This window comes from Oxyura jamaicensis, chromosome 20 (genome assembly GCF_011077185.1).
Source record: "Oxyura jamaicensis isolate SHBP4307 breed ruddy duck chromosome 20, BPBGC_Ojam_1.0, whole genome shotgun sequence".
Lineage (NCBI taxonomy): Eukaryota > Metazoa > Chordata > Aves > Anseriformes > Anatidae > Oxyura > Oxyura jamaicensis.
This window is the reverse complement of record NC_048912.1, coordinates 10115905-10143855: the sequence shown is the minus strand read 5'-3', so window position 1 is coordinate 10143855 and position 27951 is coordinate 10115905. Positions and strand designations below refer to the sequence as shown.

Genomic DNA, 27951 nt, shown 5'->3' with positions numbered 1-27951 from the left:
ATTTTGAAGACAGTTATGATTCATTTGTACTAAAGACTAATTGCCAGGTGTATGGCTGTTGCGATAGAAGGAACTTGATTCATTCTCATAAAACAAAAGGCCTTTAACACTAGTTCGCTAAATTCTTTACAAATCATTCCTGTGGTTTTGCTGCAGTGAAACAGCAACTGGAAGCTGCATTAGATTTCCAGATAAGGCAGTTGGGAAAGAAGTACTTTACTTTTAGAAAATGTATCTGAGCTGCAGTGAAAGGACAAGAAGCTGCTTTGAGAAGCAAAGCATGCTAACTTGCCCATGTAATTATAACAGAATGATATAAGAAAACATGTAGTAAAAATTTTATTTGAAACATAGCATGTATCCATAACCATGTGTTACAGCATACAGTTTTACAGAGAATTTGTACAATATGACAAGGATTTTTGTACATGCGGCATCCCCCCGCCCCCACTTTTTAGTCAGACAAAAAGAGTTAAACAGGAATAATAAGCATTCACTTCCAAAAAGAAACTTTGGCATGTATACAACTGGATAGTTATAAGTAAACAGCAGTAGATTCAAGTCAGAGACGCACATTGTTGTAACTTTTCTTCACAGCATTTTTGATCAGCATTAACCTCACCAGCACTGTTTTCTAGTTAATACAAAAGTGATCAATTATTCAGTCCAGAACCCCCCATTAAGGGGCAAAAAGGGTTAATAGAGATGTAAAAGAACCAACTTTTAACTCTAAAAATGACAGTTTTAAAGCAGTTCAGGCCACACATTTTACACTCCTTGGTTTGGTCATGAACAGAACAAAACCTTTAATGGATTGCTCGTATTACTCAACTCTACACCACTTGGCACAACTGGCAGGGTCTCCTTTGGACTAGAATGAGTATCGTTGGCTCAAAAGTCATGTGCATTGCTGGAGTGTAAGAATAAAGGAAAGCAGAATTTGCACTGTGTCCATCTTCTGTCTTGAGTTTCTGTCACTGCTATTGGTCACTTACATACCTACCAAATTCATCCAAAAAAAGAGGGAAAAAATTTGCAAGGCATTTCTTCCTGGCATACAGTAGACAGTATTTCCATTTTAAAAATCTGAAAACAATGAAAGGACTCCTAAATACAAAGACACAACAAGCCTCCTTTGAAAGAGCTACTTGCAATTCTTCAAGTATTTAGAAAAAATACAGTATTTATATAACCTCTCCAGAACTATTATAATTAACATATTTTAATGTAGTACTAATTAAAAACAAGTACAGAGATACAAATGAGTGGGCTTCTAAGCAGGAGCAACTGAGATTTAAGTTTTGCTGCAATTTCATTATTGCTGTGGAATAGACATTGGTCAAACGCTGTTAATAGGAGCCTCTCTAATACACAAAGTATCTTATTTGAAAAAAATGTCCTCCAGCAAGTCAGAACACATTTGATACGATTTTTAGAGATCCTGCTAAATGTCAGGGATCCAAAGTTGACTGAACCATTTTCCAATAGGGCACAAGTGGCAGAAGAGCAGTGGAGTAGAGACATGAATGGCAGAAAAACAGTAGAGTAACACAAGTCAGACTTATACTCACTACTTCTTATTCCGAGGCTTTAACTCTTCCGCTGCATTTCGCAGAAAAATGTAGTTTTTCTTTTGTGGGTTGTAAAATTCATGACCCTAAAAAAAAAAAAAAAAAAAAAAAAATAATCTGTTTACTTTCTTCAAAGAGAAAATACTAACATTATCATTTAAGGGACATTTGTCTATTTTTAAGGTACAAAAAAAAATCTTCATAAAAAGAAGAAATCAAAAAGCATCTCTAAGCTCTGATTCATAGACACAATGTAAGAGCTCTGTGCTTTTTGTTTGTGTCAGTCTAGGCAGAGAAGAAACTTTAATGTGTCCTTAGTTTCACTTTGTTTTTTTTTTTTCCCCATCTTTTAAATGGAACACGGTCACATTTATTTACAAAATGAAGCCCAAGTTCTGCAGGCAACTGCAATGCAAATACAATATTCTGCATATTGACATTATTTACATGCACATTAGAAACTCAATACACAAATATTCAAAAGCAGGGAGAGTAAACTGTAATAAAGCTGTTAAAGTGCAATGCACAACTTGAAACTTACCAAATCTACTTCATAGAAATCTTTCCAGAAAATCAACTTAGTACCTACTTTGTTAACAGATCTGAAAGATACTTTGGTACAAAGCTGACACCGCAGTCTACCCAAGCATTTAGAACAGAATTCATCTGCCCCAGCATTGAACAAAGTTATCTTACTTTGTGCCGCACTGACAAGACTAAATACAGTGAAGTAAATTAAGATTTTGCTCTCTTCAGTGGCATGTAATAGAGTTCATTTGTGTGATTTCTGCACTTGTTTCAGTCAAAAATGCTGTAACCACCATCCTAAAATTTAACAGCACTAGTTATAACAGGCAATTAATATTTTCCTCTTGTCGCTATTCCATTAAAAATCGGTTACATTTCAGCCTTGCAGTCCCCTTCTTAAACAATTAAGAATTGATTCTCCACATGTTGTGGTTTGTTGATTCTCTTGCATCTTGATGATTTGTTTTTGAGTCAAGTTTTGAAGATAAATAAGTAAGAGCCACCAGCAAGGTGCACTGAGTGGTTCTGGAAATTTAGTGTATGGCATTCAAACACTGGCTTAAGCGTTTACAACCACAGCTACAGCTTTTTTTTTTTTTAAGTTAAAAAGAATCTGCACAAGAAGCAGAGACATGCATTTCATGGATCTATGAGAACCTGTTAGCATACCATATTGCCTGGTGACTCTCCCCACAGCAGAACGCGTGAGCAACAAGAATGACTTCTGAATCATGTAATTTACATTTTGTTCACCCACATATTCAAAATAGCCTCATTTAGCACTCTTATACAACTGCTAAAAAACAAAGAATGCACTGCTTCAGTGTTACATTTCATCAGATTTCTGCCCTACAATGACCACTGTACATATTCTTCCATGCCTATGAAGCTAGAGAGACTACCACTATTCACAAAGAACAGTAAAAGCCTCATGTGAAAGGAAAATTTTTAGTTGTTAACTGCCAATGTGAATACGGGTCTACACCTCTCTTACCTTTGACCAGTCATAACTGGAAGCATATGCAAATATATTCCCATTATGGTTGAAACAACAAGCAGATATTGGCTGGTCAAGTTGTTCTGATGTTTTTAGCTTTGTTCGTGCATCTTTATCCCAGAAGCTGAATCTACCATCAGATCCTACCGTTGCAAGAGTACCATGGACAGGATGAAACGCTATCCCGTTTACCTGCAGAATCATACAAAATAGCATGTAAAGCACCACACATGTACACACATGATCAGAAGACTCACAACACGAGCTGAATCCTGAAAGGAAATACAACTACAGATAGCTCTTATCTTTTTAGTGTTTCAACAGATATGTTGATGAAACAACACCCTGAAACAACAAGGAAAGAATTTTTATTGTAGTACCTAAAACTGCCATGGATATTACACAATATACTAAAGATTGGTTCAAAAAGAGCAAAATTAACAAGCGTGGTCTCCAAGATGACATAATGAGTAGCTGTTTTGGCTGTTGTTTTAAAGGAAGTGCAAAAGTTTCTTTCCTCTTCAAGTATGACCATGACTGCACTTTAAGCATTAAGTCTAAGATAACTTTACACAAAATAAAAGCTGATGGAGAACAAATAATTAATAGCAGGTTTTACATTAAGAATGTATGCTACCCTACTGATGTATGCTCAGTACTTACCGCATAGATATCCTGAGGTGCTGATGTGTTTGTGCCATTGGAGCGATGACATTTGAAAGTGAAATTATCTTTTGCACTGAAAAGAAAAAAAAACAACATGAGAAGTCTTTTTATATTCTTCATTGTAAAATGGGCAATAGATAAAGGATGATTTAATAAGCAATACTCACGGATTTGGGGGGTTGATATAATGAATAGCTACTCTTCCTTCAATACTTCCAAGGGCAAATCCAGTAGGTTTGTTCACTTTGTCTTTAAAAATAGCAACACAGCGATGCTAAATTTGAGAAAGAAAGTATTTCAGAAGCTTGAGGGACAGATTTTCTGAATGCTGTTTTGCATAGGGACGCAAAACACTATGTACAGCAATGCAAAGTAAAACATAAACAGAAAACGTCAAGAGGAGTGAGTCAAATTCTACTCAGAATTTGGGCCATGTTATTTACATTTCTGAATCCTTATGGAGATCAGCTATAGAAATTTCCTCATGAGAAAAATAAAGTCTATATACTTAACAACTCAAGTGAAGAAAAGACCTAAAATATTATGAACACTAGATGACCCAAACTTAAAACCCACAAACATCTATTTCTGTGTTTCATTAGAATACCAGATAGTAATGAAATATAATCAAACCCACCTTCATGGAATACGGGTTGTCATTGCACTTGTAGGCTATAACCATTTGCAAAATTTCAAACAACCAGTAAGAAACAAAATTTAGAGTTATAATACAGGCTCAATAGCATGTTGTCTTACAAGCCCTCTTTCTAACTCTTGCAAAGGCCCTGCGCTGAACACGTCTGTGGGACATGACAAAGCTCAATGTTAATGCTGTGCACATGAGTATATAAACTTATTTACAGCTGAAGTAATTTTGCTATTCTTAGGCAAAATGTAAATTTGTATTAAATAAATTATTTTTGTATTAAATAAATTTGTATTTCTCTAATGAATGTTTCTGAAATTATTTGTACTTCATATACAATAGATTTAGATAAAGATCAATGAAGGAGAAAGGAAAAAGGTCATCTCCAAACACTTTTGGAGAACTCAGGGTTATTGCATGAAACTCATTTCAATCCATGCAGTCCCACCATGGGACATAAACAGACTCAAAGGTGTAGGCAGTGGTATTTTATTTTACTATACCACCATAACAGAAGTCAAAGTAGGCCACATGCCCTACAAAGATAAAGGACACCATCTTTGAAACAGCTTTTTAGCAAAACCAGCAAGTCCAGAATTTCAACAATCTGTATATATACAACTGTAATAAATTTAATAATTTACCTGGTGTTTAAGAGGCGATTCTATTCTTCTAAATTCAGATGGTTGGTTCTCTAACTGATAAACTATCAAACCCCTTTCTGCAGTGGCCACAGCAGCCATAGGATGAACCTAGGTTAAGGTTAAAAAACAGGTTGGCAGAGAGGCAGTTGTATTCACAGCATGACAGAAAACTTATGACAGAGTATGACAGTTTATTATTTTGCAGAAATCCCTGAAGAATTTAAAGGAATCAGACTATTTTGGGGGCAAGTGGGAGGGAAAGCATTCACCTGTAGGCTTATTTTATAACAAAACAAATCAGTTCTTCCCTACCACTGAGAACCGTATCAAAAATCTTTAATTAGATGACTCTTCCGATACAAATTGCAACAGTGGTACACAACCTCATCCACAAATATGGGTAGGTCAGTTCTAGTGTTGACTTGTCTTTGTGATGTTACAAAGATTCCAAGTCTACTTTGTATGATGCAAATACCTGTTTTCCAGGGACTTGATCAAGAACATCAATGTATGTGTTATCATTAAGATTACAATGAGATCAAATGCTAAGTCTGCATTTAGCGCTGACCTACAGAAGCCCCAAAGACGACCAGACAACCTACTGACACCAGTTTACTCGATTTCGTGGCTTACCACATCTGCGCAGTAACATCTTTCAGGGAGTTGCAGTGTCATCATAGGTGTTGGTGAGCGGGTGTCCCAGAACTGATGGAAATAAAAACAAACAAATTTAGGCCTGGAGTTGAGGATAACACAATGCAAACTACTTTAGAAGAGAGAAAATAAGTGTTACCAAGTTGTTTCATTCCTGTCAATAATCAGAGAGAGTACTGCAGCTCTCTGTGAAGTAAGCTTATTTCATTAATCTGTCTTTTCTATCAGTGCGTTTGACAACATATTTTCACTTTAGACTAGTATTTTCATAAACAGGTTATTAACATGCTTTGTGTCCATTTGTTCATGTAAAAATCACACCTTCAAAGTTTTATCCCAACTTCCTGTCATCACACAGCTGTAATTTGGTGCTTTAATCCAGTGGATAGTCTTCACAGGAGCATCATGCTGAAGAAGAAGAAAAAAAAGACAAAATAAACAAGAAATGTGGGCTGTTATCTTAGTATGTGTATGTTCCTCATATTTTTGCATGTACTTACACTTTTCAAACCATTCAAGCAAAACAATTACTTTAGTCACAGCAGTTAGGATAAAGGTTGCAGGTCGTGACCTTACTGCGTTCTTTAGTGTTGCAAAACAATACACAGAGGAAAAAAAATGACTCCTGAAGCATAGAACTACAGTCAAGTCACCCTATACAGTAAGTTAATCAAAGTAGAAATACAAACTATGAAAATAAGATATTTCTATTTTTTTATGAAGTACATTACCCACCATGCTAAGGATTTTTTTTTTCCCTCTTCTGATGATTAATACAGAAGAGAGGCCTACGTTAATTAAAGCAACAAGACTTTTAAACCAAGGATAAGATCCCAACAAAAAGTTGGTATTTGTAAAAGTAAATTCAACAGTGTTTTATAATTTTCTTTACCATATGATTTTTAAGTGGAAAAAGGAAGACTAAACCAATTTATAATGAAATCAGGAGATAAGCAATAGCAGGTACTAGGCACCTAAAACAATGCGAGAAAATTGAAAAAACATGTAGGCTCAGACTGTAATTAGCATGCAGCAGGGTGACTTAGGAACATCACCGCGGTGATGGAAAGAGATCTCAGGTAAAGTAGAAGGAACAGCTGCACAGGCTACTCAAATCACTTTGTTTGCATATCTCCCTATCTATATCCACTTCAGCATCTCAACAAAATAAAAGGCATTCTACAATCTGTTTCTCATATAGCAGTATCTACTTTGTAAGCACTAGACATTATCTTAATTAACTAACTAAGGTAGCTTTTAATAAAAACAGAAAATAGAAAAAAAAATTATACCAATTAGCTTGGGACTTACTTGTGCAATCTGAATAGCTTGATTACTATTGAGATCCCACATTTTGGCAGTTTTATCACAGGAAGCAGTAAATACTTTACTTCCATCCTGAAAAACAAGAAACAGCTCAAGAAATTAAATATATCTGCATCATGCAATACCACCAGAAAACTGTCAAGCAAAAATAATGCAAAAATATTCAGCACATAGTTAGAAAGCTTTTTTGGAGGAGATGCTTGATTTTGTTACTGCCTTTTTTTTCCCTTGTACTTTGAAACGTTATGTAAACAGTCCTGATAAAAACCTTTAAACATTATTTTGCTGGTCAAATCACGACTAGCCAATTTCAGAGACTGTGCACTTTTGCTGTAAATGTACTTCTGCAGAATTCCGTGGGCTAGGCAAAATCTCGTAAAAAAACACATTCCATATTGTGAAATATACACATTCAATGAAAACTCGGCTTAAAATACAGTTTTAGATTTAATGTTCTTCAAGGCATTTTCTAAATTTTGTTTTAAACCAGACAAGAAAACCGCGCAAGCTATTCCCTAGCTTTTAATATGCCCTTAAATACTTTTACCCCACCCCATCTGCACATATCAATCTATTCTATGAGAACACACTTAGCGCACATTTACAGTAACATAGGCCTATACCATAACTACGGGATGCATCTACACACAGCACTCATGTCTCCGGAAACCACATGCGAACTTATTTATGTTTATAGTTAGCATTGATTGTTTATTTTTAAATAGGGACATACATCACTCCAGCAGGCATCTAGTACAGGCCCTGTGTGCATCTGCTGAGCCTTTGGAATTGTCTGTCCATTATCTTGAACTTCCCAGCAGCGAACCTGGAACAGGAGACACAGACATAGATGTAACATATTAGTACTATCAACTTCTCATCTTGAAGATCCCTGCCTTAGTTTATCTAATAAAACATGATTACAAACACCAAACTCTTTTTTCAGACAAATTGAAACCTTGTTTCCGCTACGTTCCCTTCACCTAAACAGCCATCCACGCTCAGCCCCACAACTTCAATTCCACCTCTGAAGCACCTTATGGTGCCTCACCTAACACCTCGCAGTGCTGCCGTTGTCGGTACCAGCCAACAGACCAAAAGCTGCACTCACGTTTCAGTTTCCCCCTCCCTGTTTGTGCCAGTTGGGATCACACACTTGGATCCAAACAGAAATTTCAGTAAGGTTGTAGGAAATTGATCTATTTGCAACTATCCTGTCAAATTAGCTAAGATTTACTACTGTGTTCATGGTTTTTCCACTAGGCAAAGTATAACTATGTTAGTCCAATCCCGTAAGAAAATGAAGCTAAAAAAAAAGCAAGTAAAAAGCCAAGTAGTAAAAACCTATCAGGAATAACATTAATTACATATTGTGAGCTGAACCATAGGCAAAGCAATGACTTATACAAATATCACAACTCAGTCTCTCAGATAAAGCTGCTGTGTCAAAAATTTTAGCGCCTAGGCTTTAAGAAACAAATCTTGTCAGTTGCCGTAGCATTAGTCTTTAGGACCACATTTTGCACTTTTGCACATTAGGCACCAATGCTTTCACTTCACTCATCTGTAGGCCTGGCTGCGAGTACTTACATCATTTGCCCACGACCCTGCTATTAGGAAGTTACCCGGCAGTGTCGGTGGACTAAATGCTAAACAAGATATGCTGTCATCAGGTGGAGATGTCACTTCAATATCCTGTAAAGGACAGGAGACATAAAATTAGCCATACTTGAAAGCTGTGTCACTGTGCTCCTATGACTCCTCTGGGATGAGTTAGGACACACTGCTGTGACACACCACGACACAGCAGTGTTCCCGCAGGGTTAACACACGTACCTTCATCGGGTTATGGTTATCCGCAGTGGTACTGCCAAACATGCTGGTACCTCCAGTACCGAACCCTGAGGTTGATCCAAAAAGACTCATCCTTGCTCTGCAAACGAGAAAACGTCCCTCTGAGATCCACAAGGCCCACGGGCACCCCTCACACTGCGTCCCACCACAGCCGCCACGCGGAGCACACCCTTCGCCCCAGCTAGGAGGCAGCCAAATATACAAAAATACGGCAAATTCCAAAGCAGAAAAAACGCATTTCTGGCTGCAGCCGAGTGCCCGCCATCCCCCCGGCAGGCCCCGGCCGCAGCCCCCCTCCAGCCGCGCCCTGCCCAGCCCGCAGCCCCCAGCCCGCAGCCCCCCTGCGGGGCCCGGCCTACGCCGCGGCCGGCGGGGCAGGCAGGAGGCCCCGCGGGCGGTGCAGCGCCATGTCGCGGCGGTCCCGGCGCCCCGCGGCCGCTCGGGGGCCCCGTTAGAACCGGCCCCGGGCCGTTGCGGAGCTCGGGACGCAGCCCGCGCTCACCGAGGGGCAGCTCCCGGGGCAGGCCGCGCCGAGCCGCGCAGGCGCCGCGGACAGCGGGGAGGTGGCGGCGCCTGCGCCCGGGCCGGGCCGGGCCCGGGGGCGGGCAGCGGGGCCCCGCTAAGGGGGGCTCGGGGCTGCGGGGCTGAGCGATGTGGGGGCTCGGTTACCGCACCTGCGGAGGGCCTCCGTTCCCAGACGCGGGGTTTTTGGGTGGTCTCTGACCCCGCGCTGGGCGGTGCTTGGCTTGTGAGATTTTTTTAATTTATTTATTTATTTATTTATTTATTTATTTATTTCGAGGAGGAGGGATTTAAGGGGGGCAGGTCTGTGAAAGCGGTTCCAGTTCCCCTTAAATGCTGCAGGGACGCTAAATGCAGCTTGTGTTAGGAGGTGGGGAAAACAGACACGTATAAATTCAAGTGGAGTTAGGTAGTGGTAGAATATTTCTCTGAGGGGTGTAGAAATTTGCACACTCTCATGAAAACAGTCATGTAAGGCCAGGTGTAGAATCACAAAAACATTAAAATTGGAAAAGCCGTCCAAGATCATCTGGTTCATCCATCCCCCTACCACCAATGTCACCCACTAAACGCTGTCCCTAAGCACCATGTCCAACGTTTCCCTGAACACCCCCAGGGACGCTGACCCCACCACCTCCCTGGGCAACCCGTCCCAATGCCTGACTGCTCTTTCTGAGCAGAAATGTCTCCTCATTTCCCACCTGAACCTCCCCTGGCACAATTCGAGGGCATTCCCTCTAGTCCTATCACTAGTTACCTCTGAGAGGCCAACCCCTAGCTCCCTACACCTTCTTTTAAGGTTCTCCCCTGAGCCTCCTCTTCTCCAGACTAAGCAATCCCAGTTCCCTCAGCTGCTCCTCACAGGATTTGTGTTCCAGGCCCTTCACCAGCTTCGTAGCCCTGCTCTGGACACCCTCCAGGGTCTCGATGTCCTTCTTGTACTGAGGAGCCCAAAACTGAACACAGCACTCGAGGTGTGGCTTCACCCAGACCACTTGTGTGCTAATCTCACCCTCTTACAGCACTGACTGACTGTCACATTCTTGTTGCTTCTGCTGGTGTATTACTCGGGAATCGAGATTATTTGTGCACCCAGACACTGGAAGTTGCTAGTAGGCAGTAACACTGCTACACTGCAGAAAATAAAAAGGATTTCGAGTTCCTTTTGAATTGGATACTGGTGGAGCAGTAGTAAAATGTAAAGTCTACTGAAAATATTTTTTGATGACTCTGTGGATCAGTTTTAGAAATATTTTCTATGTACTCAATTTGGTTTCTTCATGTAAAATACATTATACACTTTAATCACTGCAGTTTCTGGCTTCTTTTTACTGTTTTAGGGTCAACTTTTTAAAAAAAAATGAACAAGGGATTTTGTTATGATGTGCATCATTAACAGGATTGTTTATTAAATTCTTAATCAGTAACATCTGCTTGCTTACTTGTTCATTGAAAACAAATATCAATTTGGTTGCTGGAACATTTATAGCTGCCTGAGATATGCAGTAATGAAGAATTATCTCTGACTTTTAGGTCTGAGTTTACAGTGAACACAAAATACCACTGCACTGTACTTAAAATTATTTCCAGAAAGAGACATTTCCAAAAAATTGTTAACAAAGCCTTTTACTCTTCAAAAATTAAAAGGACTGTACAGCATCATTTTCTGCTTTAACAGAAGGCAAAGTAAGTCCTTGATACAATTTTAAGAAGCAGGTATAACTTAACATTGTCTGGCTAGGAAGAACATATTTCAGTATCCTGTTTTGTATGTACCCCTGCATTTGAAATCATTACAATGCAGAAGGCACAGAGTGGAACAAACAGTATTCTGGAAAAAAAGTTGTAATATTTTTTATAGTTTGAAAGAGAAAGAATAGATAACCATAATCTAGCTGTAGTAATAAACTGAACAAGAAGCAGAAACATGGTCCTCTGCATTTTTTCAGAGCATTCAAGAAAGTATTATCAATAAAAACAGTTAATTGGCAAACAAGCATTCATAACCATCCACCAAATTGCAATTTGTTTGGTAAATAGACTCTGGAAAGATAATCCGGTGAAAGTGAAGTTAAAGCTTGAATTTCAGCCTTCATTTTAGATGCTGCCATAATTTCCAGCTAAAAAATAAAAAATAAAAATAAAAAAAAAATGTGTGATGCTGCGATGCTGTAACCACTTCATCTTATTATCTAAATAAGAATTACACTTGTTGGATGTGCCTATAGAGCTGTAAAGTTAGTATTACTGGAAATGGTGCTGCAAAATCTCTGGCAGTGAGCTGAGATTATTGTATGTTCATGTGTGTACCTCACAGTAACACAAACAATTTATAAGGTGAGTATAAACAGCAAGGGGAAGGTACACAATACCTTTTTTTCCTTTTTAACCATTTCACACAATAGATGACTGAATTGAGATAGATGATTTAAAAGTTACAGGCAAGATCACAGGGCAAGTACAGAATAAGTAATTGCTTTAAATATTCCCCTATTTGTAAATACGTAATATATTCTGCAATATTTAGGAAAACAGCAAAATCTCATGTATAGTTTATGATCATCAGATGACTAATAGCAGGAAGGCTAAATAGCTGCCAGTCCTGGCCTGTGAACCATTGAGCTCCAGTGATTCAGAGAGACAGTGGACATGGACTTGTCAGTCTTAATGCCTTTTAGTGCTGCAAAACCTTTCTACTACACTAAGAGTTTATAAAAATAAAAATAAACAGGATTGCAGCTGACAGGATTTGTTCCGTGGGGAGTAAGAAACAAGAAACATTAGGTTTATACATGCCTCTTTCTTCCACATTGGCTGACAAGCAATGTAAGGTCTCTTTTGTATACTTGCTAACTTATTTTGATCTTGCTTTGTAAGTGGAATCAGGACATCTTTGCATATATTTAATCTGAAAAGTAAATAAAGTCATTAAATTTTCTCATATATTTCAGAAATAATGATTCCAACTTACTTCTTTATAATAAGCCAAAAATAATGTATGAAAACAATAACAGATGTCAGTTTGTTTGTGCATTAAGTCAGATTGTATTTACTATCTATGAAATAGAAGAAGAACACTTATGTTTCTTTTAGATAATAACTAACCTCTTCAGATCAGATGGAAGGAGACCAAGCCACCTTATAGATGGAACAGTGAGATGATGGGCCTCAAAAGACATTGACTGAAATAAGAAGAGTCAACTACAACATTCAGTGACTTTTAGTTTAAATCATTTGAGATATATGCCTTCCTAGATCACATATTTTATTACAGGTGGTTAGAATTTTTATTTATTTTTTAATTATTTTCAGAATGTTACATGAGAAAATGGTGCAACTGGAGTTTACCGTATCCCCTTACTGAAAAGAGATTCTCCTTTAAGGCTTGCACTCTTCAGCCACAAGAGATTCTAGTCTGAATAGGTTTTGCTTTTTGTTTGTTTGTTTTTCAGTCAGCATGAGTCTCCCAAACAAAACTGAAGCCAGGAGGAGCAATGACAATTACAACTGGAAATTTCTGATATTTTCTGCTGGAAAGTATTACATTACATAAAAATAGCCCAAACATAAGGGCATCTTACCCAGTATCATGGCTACAGTAAATATCTAAGGGAAAAGTGTAAAAACAAATAAGCAATAAATGATACTTCTCAGAATGCTCTTCCTGCTCCCATCAGTTTGTGAATCCAACTTTGTGAGACAGAATTGGTGGTACAGCATTTAGTAGTGTTTGATTTTGTCTGATTGCTTTTAGAATCCATGAAAACTTCTGAAACCTACAGCACACTACAGCAAAGTGGACTTGATGATTTTAGAGGTCTTCTCCAACCTAAATGATTCCATGATTCTGTGATTTAAATTACATGTTATACAAAGGAATACTTCCACTGTTGGTAATGGACTTGACATGCTTGAGTTTCAGTTTGACAAGTGGTACTCTGTAATTGAACGAAATAAACTTTTAAAGGAACCTGAGAATTTAATTTAATCCTGGAAGATGGTGTTCTATCAGTTTACACATATTTCTAGTAGAGCTAAAAGCCTGACAGGTCACCTGAAAACTTGGGAATTCTGGCTCTATGTATGCCCATGAAACATATGATATGTCATACATTTGACCTTGGACATCATTGTCTGACAATTTTCTGAAGTGTTTTATGTTTTTTTGCTTTGTGTGTGAGTTTTTATGTTTGTTTGTTTGTTTTTAACTTTGGATGTTTTCTCCATTGGTCTCCCAAACAGGTCACCCATCTGCCCCTGCTCTCTGCCCTCTCCTTAGCCTGCCTTTCATGTTGTCTTCTGTACCTCGTCTTCTGGCAATGTATTCCAATATGCATTCTTATTCCCTTTGCTTCTTCCTTCATAGTGTTCCACACTAAAACATGTATCCGTAACTTCTCATCCCAAAACAAAATCTTTACCAAGGTAACAAGATTTTATGGAGAATCAAGCAGTTCACCCATCTCACAAGTTACGTTCTTTTCCTCCCCAACCTTCATTTGTCTTCTAAGGCAGAAACAAAAGAAAACGAAGAACACTTTTCTATTTGGACTTCTTGAAAACTACCTGTACAGCAGGAAAAAACTGTGAAACATAGTTAAATGAAACACCTGACATTATTATCCAGTTTCTTTTTGTTACAGGAAGAAGCTGTTTTTGCAGATACAGAAGGCCTGAAAACTGTGTCTGTGCTGAAACAAAATGCTAAAGGTAGTAACTATTCTAACTCACCATACATTCAAGCTTCAAGACAGGACTAAAAAATAATATATTTTCAAATGGAAAAATTATACTCACCACAGATCCATATTTGTAGATGCACATTATTTCTACACCTAGATTGGAGAATATGAAATATTAAATGTCTGTTTATCGCCATGCTTAAGAAGGCTGTATTAAGAATTCACTTTTATGGCATAACAGTTATGACATTATGATTAGTGAGGTTCTTCATGGTTTACAATTATTTTTAGCGTATGTCAAAATAATCAGAATTTGAGCATAGTATGTCACCTTTATACAGTTAAATGTTTCACACTGTCCATGCATAGTCATTTCAGAAGCAAGGATAATCAGCTCTTATACACATTGTCCAACATCGGCCAGGAAAATTGTCTTTTTTTTTTCTTTTGTTCTTTCTTTTTCTTTTTTTTTTTTTTCATTCATACTGTGTAATCCATATCTCTTAACACTATTGCTTTATAGTAAAATTATAGCAATTATTTTCTTAAAGTTCCTGATAAAAATCTCATGCACTTCAGCTTGGTCAAAATTTCAGTTACAAGCCGTTAGAAAGCTTGAAAAAAAAAAAAAGAAAAAAGAAAAAAGAAAAAAAAAAGAAAAAGAAAAAAACACCCAGCTGTGTATTCAGGCTTTGTTAAAACACTTTGTATACTTTACTTATTTCATACTTAAAACATATTTTCCATTTAAACAATTCCATTAACTGTCAGCACCGCAGACTTTGATATGCCTAAAGTCTTTAGTGTTTTATTCTAAAGAACTGAACTTGCTTCACTACAGAATGGTGTAGTGTTTATCTTCCTGTCATAAACCCAGTTTATACATTTTTTGTGAAATAAAATTATGCCTATCAGATTTATTTTCTGATTTGATAACTTATTTTTCTTTTTAAACTGAGCTGCTCTGCTCAAAATATTCTGCAATAAAAATGAGAGAAAAAAATCTGTACATAATACGAACATTTACCAGATACTTGAATAATGCAAATGTGCATTAATTGATGTAGTTTTTGCTAAAGAGTGCCACTGATTCTTGGTTTTAGCTTAAAATTATTTATCTTGAACTACAGACACCAGAGACTGTGGTTTAAAGCATACCAGCTACAACTCTGTAAGGTTTTTCACCATTGCTGTTTTCTCCTCAAGTATTTCTTCACAACAAAAGGCTCAGTCAGTATCCTAAACATCTCTATTTTTAATTGGTTGATCCAAGAAATAATTTACATAAAGTTGCATTTCAAAGAGTATTTACAAAACCAAGTATATGCTATCAAGCTGTTCTGCAGTTGAATCATCAGAACAAGGTTTTGAAGCTTATTTCACACAGCAGCAACAACATATAACCTTCAGGAAGTCTGACCCTTCTTAACTTCCCCTCAGCATGGCCACAGAAAAATAGACAAACTATTCCACAATATGTTCAATCTGATCATGTTGGTTGTACAAAAAATAATCCAGTTTTCATGCCACATTCCCACTTCTTACAAGAAAAAAAAAAAAAAAAAAAAGGCAAAATTCTGCCACTGTGGTATTTCTGATATGGCAGGGTGAAAATTAAAAACAATTTACTTATCCGTAACAAAGGAAGCTCCAGATTCGTCTACATGTAGGATTTGTATTTTGGCTTTTGGGCAGATGATCCTCAAAACATATAGATTGCCCATGGGATATTGTTTGATAGAGGGAACTTACATAAAAATTCTGCAATTTGCCAAGGTAAGACTGACCATTGAGTCTGCAGTTCATGACTGTTAATGTTCTCAGTAGAAAACAAACAAACAACCCCACCAAATCTATGAGATGTGACATACTTCCAGCATGTCCAATACAGTGATATCCAGGTAACTATTTTGAGATGAGTCCTCATACCTTTAGCTTTATACTCTCATTTGCAAGTACAGCCTTCATTTTAAGATTAATATTGTTCCTGCTGGCATCCCACTAGTAGTTTCTAGATTTCACTGCATAAACTATTGACATCATGAGTGCTGAATTATTAATAAATTAATATTAATATATTAATATTTTAACTGCTTTAAAAATCAATAAGACTTACTTTGCTCAAAAAAACTATTTTTTTCATATGTCTACCCTCTGAATCATGACGTTTCCAAAAATTCTGTTTTATGCCAGACCGAGCAATGTTTACAGAAGTTCCTGTTATTTCTTTTGGTTTTACGAAAGGAGCAGTTTAGCCAACTGCTAGAACTCTTATCAGAGCTACATTTTCGAAGGTATTTAGCTAGGACCTCCTGAGACTTTAAATAGTAGTCAGGTGCATAACTCTTATTAAAATCAGTGGAATTGTGCAATGGGTCATAAAATTCCATTATACTTATTCTCATTTTTAGGCCCACAGGTACTATGAAAATCTAGCTCTAATATGACCCTTAAAAATATTTTTATTTTTTAGGTATAAGGTAAGATTTTATTAAGACCTCAGAGCACAGCAAATCATCACAGATAGTAAGAGTACACTGAGTGGGGATCAGGCCAGTACTGATGTCTCCGTTAAACTTCTGCACTCCTAGACATACTCTGCATAAATCAGAAACTGTCTGATTGTACTTGATTGTCCACTCTATGCCATATGCACCTTCCCATAAAAGTGAGAAATTAGATTCTAAATACATTTTGCTTTCTTTTTATGTTATTGAACCTCTACAGATTTACCATGTGGATCTGCATCCATAAGGGTGAAAACAGGAATTTGAAATGTATCCCACAGCTTTCTGACCAAAAGTCGTGTATTCAAATCTGGTATGCCTCTTCCCTAAGGAAAAAATAAAGCAGACAGTTTTAAATTAATTAAAACAACATCTGGCTACATATGTGTTTACATTTGCCATTTAAAATAAGCAAAAAAAAATCGTGCAGGACTATTTTTCCAGCAGCTATCTCACAGGGAAAATGGTACACTCTTATTTTGTCTCTGTGGGAAGGGAAGAAGGAACAGGGGTTTGGGAGCAGCAGTGCAAATGTCCTGGATTATAGGCCCTGTAGAAGTATCATACATTCCTCTGTGTAAGGTCTGGGAGTTGACACACAGATGTACTCCAGTATCTGTATAAGCTGGCATAAAAAGAAAAGGGCCACTATTTTCTTCTCAGAAATATGTAAGGAACTAAAGAAACAATATAAAACAAGTTCTTGATATGACTGACTATAATTGGTAGCTGATACATACATAGTTGTTGGTATAGTATAAAGTCTTCTCTATTCTTATGTCTAACAAGGTGATACGAAACGTCAGTTGCATACCGTAATCATTATACATGGGGACAATTTAATGCAGAAATCATCATCCAGGAGCCTCTGAAAAGTTGCATCTTTTTCTACAATTAATATAAATTTGGCATGTGAGTTTAAATCTTTTATGTTAAGGCTACCTGCATGTAAAATGATCCATTGCACCAATTAATTCAAACTGAATGCTCTAAAATACATTCTCTGGAGCCAAAAGCAGTGTTCATGACTCGATTTCAGAGCCAACAAGCAGAGAAGAAATTACCAGAACATTGTTTAACTTGGAATATTCTTTGTTTTTACTTTATTTTTTCAGTCTACAATGAGAGTTTTAGCTCAAAGGATACTTTTAATTGCTTGAACATTAGATGGCACGGTGACTGCCTAAAACAACAAAAATGAAATTAATCATTTATAATAGAGAAACTGATACATTTTAAAATAACAACATTAGGTAATGAAGGACACAATTACATCCTAAAACAACCATTCATCTTATATACAAGATCAATCTTGATGTTTCCACTGCTTTATAAGCACATTCAATCATTTATATCCTGTTCTATTGTATGGTTGCATAGAAGTCCTCCTGTTATAACAAGATGCTTTTCAAAAGCACGTTTGTGCTACTGTCACAGAAGATTGTTCATCATATGGGCATTACAGAGATAACAATGTCCTAATTCGTTTTTTATCTGTTTTAGCCAGAAGAAAAGTCATCTTGATGCGAAAATTGCAAATTTAATACAGGTTTAAAACATTTAGGCATTCTTTTTGGAAGACCATTTAATCCTTTCTTTTATTAACCTATAACCTGTTTTTATAACTATCTTGGAGCAACAGTTTTAAGACACAGTAATGTTTACTTTACACCTCACATTAGGATTGGCTCAATCTGGCAAGCATATGGATGAGAAAAATGAATTGGAGGAAGAAAAAAGTATGTATATATTGAAGTGTGTGGTCTGCTTTTACTCCTGACTGCTAAATCACCTCCGGTGCCAGTGTGGAACAGCTCAACAAATAAAACTATGAAGAGCTGTAGAAGAGTATTAATAACAGGGGTCTTTATGCTTTGCTTTAAGACAAAGTATAATAGGCAGCTACGGTCATCTATCCATTTTGAAATCACCAGCTTAGGCTTACAATTAATAGATTTTCCAGTAAATCATGACAACAGTCGGCAAGTCTGGGTTCCGCGCCTGCTTTCATAATCTGCTCATCTATGGGAAATCTTTTAGGACCAGATTAGTTGAATCTCATCTCCTCAAAACACTTCTGGCTCTTGACTACTTATCAAACTGTGGATATAGACTTGTCTTTAGCTCAGTACTGCCTTTGATAACCTCTCCCCAACTCCACACCATATATACAGACCATACTCTCCCCAACTCCACACCATATATACTCTTTGTATCTGTTTCCTTCTCCTTCACATACCCTAGACAGTGTCCACAGCTCTCACTCATGCTCTTCACCTAGCACACAGCGAGAGGGAGCACAAGCTGTACCTGGGTTAGAGTCAGGCATGTGCAGACTCACTGGCTGGTAGCTGCATAGGTAGCAGGCAGCCCACCAAACAGTTGAGCAACACTTATAATCTCCACGGTGTTTTGTTTTGTTTTGTTTTGTTTTGTTTGTTTTGTTTTGCTTTTTTACTCAGCTTGTAATGGCTCAATTTGCCACAAGCACAGGTCTGTATAATAAATGCATGCAGCGACCTGAGCTACAAGAAGTGCAGTCCACAAAGGTGGATAATCTATGTAAGTCCCTTCCAACTGAAACTATTCTATTTATTTTAATTACTGTTATTGTTATATAATACATACTGTTGCACCACAGGTACAATTCACTTTTGTACCATCTTCCTCAGTATAACTTAAATTACCAGCAACAAAACCTTTTGTTGTAGACAGCTGAAAAAAAATAATAAGTTGTATACAGTAAATTGTAAGTTATATGCTTTTATTTTACTGCATTAAACAGGCAAAACAAGAAACTTCGGGGGAGAAAAAAAAAAAAAAGGAACAGAGTAAGCAGTTATCAACTAGGACCAACCTTTTAAAAACCGAAGCCACATTATTGTCATCTCATATATAAAGGTGTATTTACAATAAGTTATGTTAGCAACTGCATTTGTAGATACAAATGAATTCTTGTAAGCATGAAATAAAAGTAAATTCAACCCTTACACCTCTGATTCACCTGAAATTTTCACTTAAACCACAAGTTAGCAAATCATTCAAGTATAAACTGTGAAACAGATGTCTTGTGGTCTATTAATTTTCTCTGAAGAAAGGAACCTTTTGAGTGTTCAAAAACTAATAAGGTTTCATTTGCACAAATAACTTTTTATTTTAACTACTTATTTCCTAATGATCACTTTTTTCTTGATATCTCAGCTTTCAGTATGACCTATATGATTTGGAAATAATGAAAGAATCAGAACATTAATAAGCCACTTACTATATGTAGACTTCTCCGAGGTATCTTAAGCATACAAGAAATGTCATTGATTATATTGTCCACAACACTCTGGCTACCAAACAGTTGTGTATCTGAGTAATATATATCTCTATCAAGACAAAATATTTATTTGTAATTATAATACTGATAAAGCTGTCAGCTTATGAGAACAGAGAATAACATTTTTCTGAGGGCATGGGTAATGAAATCAGTGTAAAGCATTTCACATAGAGAACTCTGTTATCCTAAAGGTATACATCCTAGAGGCTGTTTGTTTTTCACAGTGGCATGCTTAAAATAAAATTTTATTTGAAATTATAGAAATGCACTGTTACCTTTTAGTTGCATAAGTATTGCTCTGCACCATCTTGTAGATCATAGATAATATTTTGAGCATCAGAGCTGAAAAAATACACTTCAAAAATTTTAATTGTATCAATTTTCAGAAATGCACATACTATAATTTTTGTTTATATTGAGCCATATTTGTGTCTCATAACATAAAATACTGAAACATGAATACAATTTGTGCATGCATTGTAACACGCTGTGAAAATACAGAGAGATTGTGCTAACAGACTCAATAATTTCTGGCATAATTATAAAAAAATATGATGGAGTCAAATTAGGGAATATATGCCTTGTTATCACAGCCAAGAAATTAATTGACAGATTTAGAAAAACAAATTAGCTTATCGTCCATATTCCAAGATCACTTCACCAGTTAGCTTTTTGAAGAATGGTTATATTTTTATATGGCAACCTTGTGTATATGCCTTCAGATGATATTCAGTCAGGGAGGGTAGAAACTATAAGATCTTTGTATTGATTTCACTGTCACACCATAATTTAATAGAGAAAAGCTGAAGGGCTGGTCATAATTGCAAGTTTTATTAGCCTTACACTCCTAAAGCACAATACAAAAATTATTTCTTTTACAAAGTTTCAAACTAAAATACAAGGAAAAAAAAAGTTAAGAATTCTGATTTTGAACTTTTGTTTTTTTAACTTACCAAACTTTGGTGCTGATCTAGGGCAGTCACTTCTGATTTGTTTTGTAGTACAATACGGTATCATCTGTAGACCTACAGAATCTTTAAATCTGATACATTGCAAAATACAGTAAAACTGTAAACTTGTGAAGTGAGGATGTATAAATTACTCTATCCAAGATAATTCAGACTAAGACTCTTTTCCTGAAATCATATATGCTAGCTCTATTTTCAAACTCAGTACAGGCTACTAACAAACGAATACACAACACAGGAAAAAAATGTGATTCATTATTAGTATACAAGTCAAATTTAACACAGTAACTTTCTGATGTAGAATGTATGAGAAAGTGTAATTATTTAATATTACAATAATATGATCTGATTTATGCCCTTATTATCAAAATAATTAGATTTAATTTTTGGAACTTTTGGAAAGAAAAAAGGGGGGCATCCTATTCTCTAAACAGTTCGCTCATCTAAATGAGCTCCATCATTTCATTTTTAAACATTTCATACCCGAAGGTACATATTTCACCAAAAGAATCACTTGTTTTCTTAACAACAGCTCATTTTACTGTCTTATTTTAATGACAGTCCTGTCTATAACGCATTGTTTTTCATTTTGGAATTCTGTACATACTTTTAAATATGGTTAAATGGTTAAATGACCATTAGTTTATACAAAACCACATAACATTTCTAAATTTTTCTTTGTCTAAGGTTTTGCTCCATGCATCCTTTGGGTGGCAGAACACACCACAGCGCTGTGGTGCACAGCAGCAGCAAACAGCACAGTGTAGCATCTGCCTTTCTGCTTCAAAGCAACTTTCTTGCCTTTGCGCTGCAACATTGAAAACGTGTGTGTGCCTTGTTCCCTACACTGTAACTGTACCGAATGAAACTTTGCCGGATTGCTCTGTTAGTGTAAATAAGGAACACTTCATTTTGGAAACATTATACTTAAGAACCTGACCAGTACCACTCCCACAGATAACTCACAAAGAAAACCTTAACCTAGCTGTACATCAGATATCCACAAATTCTTCCTAGTACTGCATTTATCCCAACAGAGTAGCTTTCTCTAAAATCTTTCCACTAAAGGAAAATGGTTTTATTTTATTTATTTTAATGTAAATCTGCTCAATGGAAACCAATTGTACTGCTTCAGGCCTGGCATTTTCACCGACTGACCTCATTCTCAGGTAAATATCTCTCTGGGTATCTACAAATGTTTACAAGGAACATTTCAAACATGAAATCATTCTCTCATTTCTATTAGCTCTTGCCCTGCAGATTCCAGTTATGCAGATTAGGAATGGAAATGCTGCCTAAATAAGGAAAAATATGCCCTACTAACTATATTTTCTGCCATTCCTATTATTTTGGGTGGAGGGTTGTTTTTATTTGCTTATTTATTTTTATTTTAGTCTTCTTAAAAATCCTGTTGTATTAAACCAGTATGGACACCATTTTGCAATGGAATGAATATGTAAGTTTACATTTCTCCACCATAAATAATGTTTCAGCTTTTTTTTTTTTTTTTTTTTTTTTTTTTTTTTTGATTGATGTGTCTTATTTTTAACATACTGTGCTGTTAACTTGTTTTAATAAAAACTTTTCCCCCCTGTGTGTTCTGGTGACAAATAACATCTCACACTTGTTTTTCTGGCCTGAAATGCCATTTTCCCCAACACCGCCAAAAACTGCAAAGCTCTGTTATAGTATTTTAATTTTACAGACATCTGAGTGAAACATTTTTTGTCAAGCTACCAGGACAGAAACGACTAAATTCACATGCATTTCAGTTAACTGATTACCTTCAGGCCCTTCAGGTTTTCTGATTGTCAGAAATTTATTGTTCTCATTAAATGAGTATTTCACTGAAGTGTAATGCTTGGAAGGTTTGTGGTACTTTTGCAATCTGAATGTCTGTAATGTACCCACTTACAAGCACCTCTGCAATCTTATTGATCTAAATATCCTTTAACCCACTGATGCCCAAAGCCATTACAAGACAAGAAATAGATTTGCTTCTTCCTTTTGCTTCCATACTATAGAAAGCAATTACTTTCTCAGTTTCAGGTATTTTCAATTGAAATGTGTGCCTTGGAAAAATACTGTTGCACAGGCAACTTCTACAAATCTGTGTTATAACGGACAGGTTGTTTTCCTCTGATCCTCTCTAGGTAAGCTGGCATGAGATATGAAATTTAGGTAACAATTCAGAAACTTGTTTTACTTTATTTGGCTAGTGATGGACTTGGAAAAGTACATGGACACAACATGAAGGTAAGATAACAGTATCTTCTCTGAAGAATACAGAGAGGATAAGTTTATCGCTATCATTTGAAGAAATAAAATACCATGAAGAAAAGCAGAGAAAAAGAAAATGGGAAGCACAGAAAAGTAATTGGAAAATGAAATTGCTAGCAATTGTTTCCAGCCTAAAAGAGATCTTTTTTTTTAATCAAATAAAACTTATTGTTTTCTACTGCATCCAGAAAATGAATGTACATAGCACTTCTTTCCTCTCTGACTCCTTTTACATAGGTTTTACATTCCCCTTTATGTTAATGGTCTGCTGTTATTTGAGTAAATGCACAATGCCTGTCTATGCAGATTGAGTACTGAGCATGACTTTTTATTTGTCCGTTATTTTTTTAAGAAGACAAATTATTTATTGACTCTAATACTTACAGAACTACATAAGATTAACTTTTCTAGACATTATACAATCAAATTTATATTCATGGCATTTATAATAACATAAAGCAGGACTTTAAAATATATAAAACTTACTCAATATTATTCCAATCTGATCTCCTAGTTACTGTGAGAACAGGTGCTTGTTTTTTGGACAAGCTTTCAAGCACATCTTGAATAACATTTTCAATTGCTTCAAGAACTTCAGAACTGAAAGAAAAGTAATGATACGATTCATATGATTAAATATAGTTCTATTTTGCATTTTGATCATGCAGTGCCATCCTTACAGAATTCATTTAACTCAAAACTGCTTTAAGAATATATTTGTTTAAAAAATATGGAGATCAAAAATGCTTGCTTTTGAATTTTCTTTTCCTTAGCTTCCCTAAAATATTTGATTTTCTGTTCTGGATGCATAACTGGGAACACAATTAAAAGTACATTTCTATTCAATCCTTAAACCATCAAATTTTTCACCAGATGAACTTTTAGACCAACTGGCTGCTTCATGACTAATGATTAATGTTTTACTTTAAATGATGTAATATTGGCTTTGGCTATGGTTTGAGCTAAGTTGTTTTTAAATGCTGTAAATTTAAAAAATGTTCAACAGTTCAAATACATCCTGTTGTACCATTGCACATTAACCTTTTGATCTGTTGCCCTAAACAAACTGTTAAGGGTTTTAATTATACGACGGCTTCATCTCAACAGATACACTGTGAAAATAATAAAATCTGTATCTTTCACCTAAAAAGGCAAAGTAACCTTGCAAGCAGATCCCTTACATCAAAACTGTAGGCTGGTCTCAGTGTTATGACAGATGCTTTTTATTTTCATAAGCAATCTGATGCCAACATTTCAGCTGTCCTTAAAATTACAGCTGTACTATATTCCGTTGTAAATGTACGTAGGAATTAAAAGAGTAGGAAAAAAAAATACTTTAGTTCAAAGATTTATCAGCAAAGTCCAATTTTGTTTTTAAGTAATATACTAAGAAAAGATGAGTTAATACCAGTGCAGACCACACTGAGTGAATTATCCTACTGTTACAAAATCAGCAAGAATAATTTTTTAAACCTAGCTATGAGTCTCCTTAAACAATAATGAGGTGTCATTAAAGCTCTCTTCTATCAGCTGAATATACTTCTTCCATTTTGTAGCTAAGTTTCCACTTGCTATTTGTTCTTAAAAAAAAAAGAGAGAGAGAGAGAATCCAGTTTTAGCAAAACAAATTCTGGAAAGTATTAACCTTTTCTTTTAAAACATTATTCATAGTAGTATCTGCATATTAAATGAAACTACTAGTATTACTAACATTTTTGTCCAATAAGATTACATTTTTCAATGAACACAATGAAATATATTTTTCTGTATTCAGATGAATAATCACAAACACAGAGAGATTCCCTGACTCTCGGACTCAGGGTCTGTTCCTTCAACTTAAAATCCTACGTCTTACTGCCATATCCAAAATAGACATTCTATTAAGTAGAGAGGGAATGATCTGCTGGTGAGATAAATGTATGCAAAGGGTAAGAGTAAAACAGATAAGCAAAGCTGACTACATTACAGGTTAACTTAACAAAAATTAGAGTTGAGGATAACAAAAATATGTAGAGGCAGATGGCTGAAAGAATGGATAGGCTGCTAAGAAGTCTAAACCATGTAATTGTTTTGATACTCCTACATGTCATTGTTTTGATACTGTCTTAAAATTCCATACACATTTCAAAGTTCACTACAGAATTTGAAAGTCGAGTTTGCTGTTCCCATCCAAGTTTCCTCATTTATTGGCCAACAGAAGCTGTAAATGTGACAAAGTAGGAAGAGGGCAGCAATTTTCTTTGTACCCCTTGCTGATATTTCATCTCCTTTTGCAGAGATTAATTGAATTTTAATAAGCAAACATGCAATACTGGCCAAGTATGCCTACTTAAAATACACTTTGGTTTAGTTAATGGGCAGGCCTTGTATATCTCATAATGTTTCTCTGCTCATTTCTCACAGGTTGCAGCACGAATATATACTAGTTTCTTTATAGCACAGGAAACTATCTTCAACATTGATAGCACAAATGACTAATTTTATAGCACCTGTAGTGAGCAAGCATAATAAAAATACACAAGAGAAACAGTTACAAATAAAAATCTGCAATGTAATAAACCAATACACTCTAAAATCCAGAACTATAAATGGCAAGAACCATTTCCCATACCCTGCCACACAGACCAAGAACTGTCCAAGTCATATTATTATAATTGTCATCCTTTTGCTCTTAAAATACTTCTCAGATGTTCCCTGTCTCTTTTAGCCTCAGGGGCTGACACTGTGCATGGGAGCAGTCTTTTTTTGTTAGTGACATTCAATGTGTTTGTTTTGTCATCATTTTTGGCATTTCCATCTGTACCTACAGACTTTCTGAGAAGTCTGAAGAAAGAGAGGTGCTGCTTGCACAGCACGAAAGCTGCTTCTCCCTGGTGTTTTTGTAGTGGGGTGTGTTTTTCACTTTTGCACAAGCACTACCAACTGAACTACCACCACAGAAAGATAGCACGAGTGCTGCTTTTCTCAACTTTTACCTGGGGACATGGTTCCTATGAGCAGACACGCTTGTTTTCCTGAGGCCAGCCTCATTCCCAGCCGGCACCTCGGAGGAGCACACACTGTGGTCCTCCATGGCACCTGGCGCAGACCAGCCCAACCTCCCTGAGAGGGATGAAGCCCCTCTTTTAAAGAAGGGACCAAGGAGACCGACGGATTAGAAAAGTCTATTGTGGCCACTGGACCTAAAACTCATTCTTTAAGGTCAAATTGAAGGGCCAGCTGGTCAGGACAAACAGAACATTGTAGTAGAAGTTAGTCAAAAACCAACTTTTCCTGGCCAACCGAGGCCTTTTCCTGCCCTTGCTAAGGGCTGGGAGTGGCCGCGCCCACCCGTGCTGACGAGGGACTCTTCCCGCCCTTCCATGCCGACCAATGGCTTTTCCCGCCCTTCTCAACTGACCAATGCCCTTTCCTGCTCATTCTGACAGACAGCAGCTGGCCCCGCCCTTCCTAACGGCTGGGGTCCTTTTCCCGCCCTTCCTGACTGACCGCCACAAGGTGTCCAAGCACAAGATCTGTAGCACCCAAATGTTTGAGGCCATTGGGATAAATCTGGTCAGACTGGCCAGAAAGTGGCTGATACTTTTCTTGTACTTTCTGAAAAAAAAAAATAGTGTTTTTTTTTTTCTTCCCTCAATACCAATTATCTCTTCCTGATTGTTCTCATTGTCTGGAAGAAGTCTGAAAAAGCCGAAAGCCCCAACACCAAGCTGAAAAAATCAGTCCCCTTCCTCTAAATGGAATTCAACTTCTAATGAGATTAAATATTTAGTATTATTTTTATAATTTGCCTCCAGCATTTGGAAGATGTAAAATAGACTTGGGATATATTTTCATATTTTTTAATACACTGTTATAAACTTGTGTTCAGAACAACCACTCAACCTGAAATTCTAAGTGTCATGAATCACTGGTTTCTGAGGAAGTCGAGATTTAAGACAAAACTTGTTGAATACTCTAAGACTTTTGGCCGAACAAGGACATTTCTGATTCATGTGGAGTCCTGAGCCAGAGGGCATCATTTCAAAACCGACAATACAAAGCGAGAGATAAACTGTGAATTTGAAAAGAAACCCCACATGTGATTATCTTGGTGCACTTCTTGCCAGTTTTCTTTAGGTGTTTGCCGACAAAAATTCTAGTCTCTTTCTCATCAGAAATTTTTGTAGGCATTGTTTAAAGTTTGAAGAGAAAACACAATACTTCCTGGGAGACCTGAGGGTCTGAGGCGTGCACCAGTGTGAGGCCAGCTCCCATCCGATGGCCGCAGCCTACAGCCTTACCTTTGCAGTTATTTTACGCCAAAGACTGTTCTCAACTCCTAACTATGTCATAGCAACTGACTGCCTGAAAGCAGTCATTCTGAGTATTAGCAGTAACTTAGGAGTTAAATATCTTAAAGACTTGTTCTTTCCAGAGAAAATTTTAATAAGCCCACCACTGATAGCGTTGTCACATTACCCACAGCATTACTCACAGCAGTCAGTAGTGCTGGAAGCTGTGCTGTGTCTAGCTCACCAACAGCACTTCTAAAGGTATGATGCTTAGGCCTGTTGTTAGCAAGTTAGATGACATGGTACATAAAATGTTGAAGATGGCATGTTTCTCCTTCTGTTCCATTTCTTCTCTGGTACTGACAAGAGTAAGCAGCCCAACTCCAGCTTGAGTAGGTAATTAAAAAATTATGCATTGATTTATTTGAGGAAAGCCTCAGGCTATGTAGATATGAATACAAGGTGCTTCAATTAACAGACGCAAGCAAAAGAAAGGGGAATTAATAA

General features: G+C 36.6%; 2 protein-coding genes across 4 annotated transcripts in view; both read right to left on the bottom strand.

The window, feature by feature from the left end:
- Positions 1–316: 316 nt before the first annotated feature.
- Positions 317–9537, bottom strand: RAE1 (ribonucleic acid export 1). 3 transcript variants are annotated; one of them, XM_035343690.1, is made up of 13 exons: positions 9389–9537; positions 8869–8965; positions 8623–8727; positions 7766–7858; positions 7018–7104; positions 6028–6114; positions 5686–5757; positions 5053–5160; positions 3930–4036; positions 3760–3835; positions 3094–3288; positions 1572–1657; positions 317–1086 (listed from the first exon to the last, which is right to left on the bottom strand). In XM_035343690.1, coding segments are annotated over exons 2-13 (1107 nt in total). In that variant the 5' UTR covers positions 8959–8965; positions 9389–9537; the 3' UTR covers positions 317–1085. The 3 variants fall into 3 exon arrangements, with proteins under 3 accessions (XP_035199581.1, XP_035199580.1, XP_035199579.1); XM_035343689.1 differs by lacking the exon at positions 9389–9537 and having other exon boundaries at positions 8869–9139; XM_035343688.1 differs by lacking the exons at positions 317–1086; positions 9389–9537 and having other exon boundaries at positions 1571–1657.
- Positions 9538–10464: 927 nt separating this feature from the next.
- SPO11 (SPO11 initiator of meiotic double stranded breaks) overlaps positions 10465–27951 on the bottom strand; it is a 39324-nt gene continuing 21837 nt past the window's right edge. The window contains exons 3-16 of the mRNA XM_035343691.1: positions 23657–23770; positions 20876–20964; positions 20198–20264; positions 19863–19971; positions 19226–19312; positions 17744–17780; positions 17412–17521; positions 16824–16923; positions 14206–14243; positions 12514–12590; positions 12205–12316; positions 11363–11528; positions 11281–11331; positions 10465–11083 (exon numbers count right to left, since the gene is read on the bottom strand). Of these exons, the coding sequence (XP_035199582.1) occupies positions 11409–11528; positions 12205–12316; positions 12514–12590; positions 14206–14243; positions 16824–16923; positions 17412–17521; positions 17744–17780; positions 19226–19312; positions 19863–19971; positions 20198–20264; positions 20876–20964; positions 23657–23770 (1060 nt within the window). The 3' untranslated portion in view covers positions 10465–11083; positions 11281–11331; positions 11363–11408. The remainder of the gene's footprint in view (positions 11084–11280; positions 11332–11362; positions 11529–12204; positions 12317–12513; positions 12591–14205; positions 14244–16823; positions 16924–17411; positions 17522–17743; positions 17781–19225; positions 19313–19862; positions 19972–20197; positions 20265–20875; positions 20965–23656; positions 23771–27951) is intronic.

What these genes read in the sequence shown, in the direction of transcription:
- RAE1 (XM_035343690.1), bottom strand. Translation starts at nt 8,958, where the DNA reads ATGAGTCTTTTTGGATCAACCTCAGGGTTCGGTACTGGAGGTACCAGC. An exon ending in GTTGGGATAAAACTTTGAAG is followed by an intron (nt 5,758 to 6,027) that starts GTGTGATTTTTA and finishes TATTTCCATCAG; the next exon opens with TTCTGGGACACCCGCTCACC. An exon ending in CACCTCAGGATATCTATGCG is followed by an intron (nt 3,289 to 3,759) that starts GTAAGTACTGAG and finishes ATGATTCTGCAG; the next exon opens with GTAAACGGGATAGCGTTTCA.